This window comes from Oryx dammah, unplaced genomic scaffold, assembly GCF_014754425.2.
Source record: "Oryx dammah isolate SB20612 unplaced genomic scaffold, SCBI_Odam_1.1 HiC_scaffold_3322, whole genome shotgun sequence".
Classification (NCBI taxonomy): domain Eukaryota; kingdom Metazoa; phylum Chordata; class Mammalia; order Artiodactyla; family Bovidae; genus Oryx; species Oryx dammah.
In genome coordinates, this window is record NW_024073348.1 from 1 (window position 1) to 4149 (window position 4149).

The 4149-nt window shown below is 39.7% G+C and overlaps 1 protein-coding gene across 1 annotated transcript; it reads left to right on the plus strand.

Annotated features, from left to right (window-relative positions):
- Nucleotides 1-1325: 1325 nt before the first annotated feature.
- Nucleotides 1326-4144, plus strand: LOC120859821 (protocadherin gamma-B1-like; the record flags this gene model as incomplete). The annotated part of the gene is made up of 1 exon (XM_040235771.1): nucleotides 1326-4144. A coding segment is annotated over exon 1 (1473 nt), but the record flags the coding sequence as incomplete, so codon positions are not given.
- Nucleotides 4145-4149: the final 5 nt, after the last annotated feature.

A 4149-nucleotide genomic window follows, 5' to 3' on the forward strand; every position in this document is an offset into this window, starting at 1 on the left:
AGACCCCAACGAGCTCCAGGTGAGTTTCTTTCTTTCTTTTAATATTTTAAGGAACAGTTATGCCAGTGTGGTTATTATAAATTTTTAATACACATTTATTTGAAAATAAAGCAATGAAGTAGTCATTGGTTGTTTTAATATGTTCCTCTCTTCTTCTGGGATTGTGGTGGGGCTGCACTTCCTTGCCTGGTATAGCTGAGTGGGCCTAGTAAATATTTCTGACCAATACACTGGAAGTAGAAGTATGTGACTCTCTTTGCAGAGGAAGTCCTAGTTGTCATTGTAAGAGATACCAGATCTCTAACTTATTCTTTGAAATCGTGACTGTGCCTCCTATCTAAGTCCTTGAATGACTGCAATGAAAGAAGAACCCTGTGGTTGACTCAACATTGATTTGTATACCTGTGATAAGTAGATGTTTTTATTTTAAATCGCTGTGATGATGAAGTTTGTCACTTCAGCCTACCTAGCCTATCCTGATAAACAAGTATATAGTATTTTAGGCTCTAATAATATGATGCTTAACTCCTTCCAAGACAGGCCAAACTGGATTCATACTGATAACATAAAAATGATAGGGTAAAAAATACAGAGGTTTGTCAAATTCTTTTACCTGGCATGTAGTCCCTACTTGGTATACTTAAAGTGTGTGTACTTGTGTGTATCCATATGGATTTCAGCCTTTTCTCTGAAGATGGGAAGCTCAATTGCCTAAACAGTTATGAGCTTTGGAGTGGCATTCCTTGTCCTTTGAGATAGATTATAAAATGTAAGGAGATATGTCTTAGCCTCTTTAAGAGATTTCCAGACCATCCACTTCAACCATGGAAAAGGAGTCCTAAAACTTTCTTTTAAAATATTTCTATATTTATTTGACTGCACTGGGTCTTGGTCACAGCACTCAGGATCTTCAATCTTCCTTGTAGCATACAGGATCTAGTTCCCTTACCTGGTATCCAACTTGGCCTGCTGCATTGGGAGCATGGAGTATTAGCCACTGGAGCACCAGGGAAGTCCCAGGAGTCCTACAACTTTCTTGAGCTATAAATTGTTGACCCCTTTTTGAAATATATTAAATTATTTTCACCCATAAAGTTACACCAGAGTCATCCAAAATTAGGCCTAAATAGATTTCATTAGATCTTAAACAAAGGAGTACATCTCTCCTTCAGTGTGTTAGGAAGGGATACTTTCAAAAGTGGGTGACAAAAGAGCCTGAACAAAATAGCTGATAACAGAGAAGGGTGTAGTCTCACTCCTGCAAATGCATCACAGAAAATCTTTATGATACTAATGTACCTTTCCTTGTAATGAGAAAAAATATTAAATGGCTAGGGCCACAGGAACTTTAGATGTTCAAAGAGAATTTTCTAAGAATTTCATATAAAATATAACCTACACATATATTGGGAAAATACATAGAGTACAAAGGCATCTATTTGTATGGATGATAAGTCTCAGACATGCCATTTTTACAAAAAATTATTTTTTTAAGGATAGGCAAGACTTCATTACAATAAAAGGGGAGGAGGGTTTATAATTAAAGGAACAGAAAGTATCAAGACATGAAGTAGGGCAAACAAGGGAAAGGATGTCTTAGGAAATTAATAATCTGTCTTGATGGGAATGTAAAAGGAGTATGGATTAGTGCTGCAGGGTAACAGTAAATTGTTTGGTTGTGCATCTGATTTGGTAGTGCATTTGAAATAAAGGTGTTTGTCTGTTTTACTTACCTAAGACTGGTTTAAGGATTATAGGTAAGTTTCAAAATGGGAGTGTCTAAGAACTTTCAATTCCTCTCAAAGATTTACCAGTGATCAAATCAAACTCATTACACTTATTAATGTACAAATTGACTGGAACTGAGTATTTGCATTAAGGAGTATTTGTATATAAAATCATATAGTAAAAAAGCACTGATTTCATTAAAATAAATATACTTACACAATATTTAGTTTCATAAAAGCAGATGTATGCTCAAGTACTAGATTGGTCTCTTTAACAGGCTCCTTTGTACTTAATGGGAATGTTACATATACTTTAAAATGCTGAGCAATATAGTAAAATAAGTCTAGGATTTTTACTTTCTCTTTTTTCCAAAGAGTAAATGTTTTTATCCACTAACAATAACCTAGTTAGTTACATCCACACTAGTCATGATACTAGTCATGCCAGTGTTTATAAATACAGTAGAATCACTGAAGATATTTTTGCCCTCCAAAATAAATAAATAAAAGCTGTATACCTTATGGAAAATCTTTAATGAAGAAAGAAGAATAAAATGATGGCAACATTTAAAAGATGATGAAAATCTAGACAACATCAGATTTGAAGGGAAATTTTGAATAGTTTGTTCTTTCTAAAAAATAAAAAGACAAGATATATATTAGTAGATTCAAGAGCTTAAACTTTGAGGAACAGGTAGTTGGATAATATGCAGTTTTCTCAGGCAACCTCCTGGTGCCGCTGTTGACCAAAGGGAAAATAAGCGTTTTCAGTTCTGCAGGAGTGGCCGGCAGTGTTTTCTTTCTTGCTTTGTCCTGTACACATCGGAATGCAGATGTACCTCCTGCAAATCGTACCCTCAAATCACAGAAGTCCAGGGTGCTGTGTTGATTATTTAAACATTCCAGAGACATCTTGAAGAGCAGCTTCCCAGGGAGTTCAAGAAATGCTTGGGAGCTTCAGAAAAGCTGACAAAATGAAAAGTCAGGTACTGTTTCTCTTCCTGCTGTCACTGTTGCGCAGGGCAATCTCCCAGCAGATCCAGTACTCTATTCCAGAGGAGCTGGACAAGGGCTCAAGGGTGGGGAACCTGGCCAAGGATCTAAGGCTCAGTGTCCAGGAGTTGCCAGCTCGAAAACTGCGGATTAGTGCAGAGGACTTTTTCAGCGTGAGAGCCGAGAATGGGGATTTGCTAGTGAGTGGCAGGATAGATCGAGAGAAGATTTGCGGGAGAAAATCTGAGTGTGCTGTAGAATTTGAAATGGTTGCTGACAATCCAATGACTATTTTCCATGTAAGTGTTGCAATTCAAGATATTAATGACAATGCACCACGTTTCATTGCAAAAAGCATTGACTTGGAAATCTCTGAGTTAGCCTTACCAGGGGTAAAATTCCCTCTGGATTCTGCGCAAGATGCAGATGCAGAAAGTAACTCACTGAAGAAATATTTAATCAGCCACAATGAGTACTTCTCTCTGTCAACGAAGAAAAGTCCTGATGGAAGTAAATACCCAGAGTTACTGCTGGAAAAACCTCTGGACAGAGAACAGCAGAATTCCCACCATTTAATCCTGACTGCCATGGATGGTGGGGACCCTCCTCTAAGTGGCACTACCCTGATCCGGATACAGGTCACTGATGCCAATGACAATGCTCCAGTGTTCAGCCAGGACACTTACAGGGTTAGCCTCCAAGAAAATGTGCCCCGGGGAACCTCCGTGCTGCAGGTGATGGCCACTGACCAGGACGAGGGCATTAATGCAGAAATCACCTATGCCTTCCTCAATGCCCCAGCAAGTACCAGCTTCCTCTTCATTCTCAATCCAAATACTGGTGACATCACAACCAATGGTACATTGGACTTTGAAGAGACAAGTAGATATATGTTGGGTGTTGAAGCCAAGGATGGAGGAGTACACACGGCTCACTGTAATGTTGAGATTGAAATTGTTGATGAGAATGACAATGCCCCAGAGGTGACATTCATGTCGTTCTCTAACCAGATTCCTGAGGGCTCAGACCTGGGAACTGTAATAGCCCTCATTAAAGTGCAAGACCAGGATTCTGAGCAAAATGGTTTGGTAACATGCTATGTTCAGGAAGAAGTTCCCTTCAAATTAGAATCCACCTCTAAGAATTACTACAAACTAGTGATTGATGGTGCCCTAGACCGAGAGCAGAAGGCAGAGTACAATGTCACCATCGCAGCCACTGACAAAGGCAAGCCTGCCCTTTCCTCCAGTACAAGCGTCACCCTACATATCTGCGATGTTAACGACAACGCTCCAATTTTCCACCAAGCCACCTATGTGGTCCACATGACAGAAAATAACCCGCCTGGCGCTTCCATCGCGGATGTCAGCGCCTCCGACCCTGACCTAGGGCCCAACGGCCAGGTCTCCTACTCCATCGTGGCCAGCGA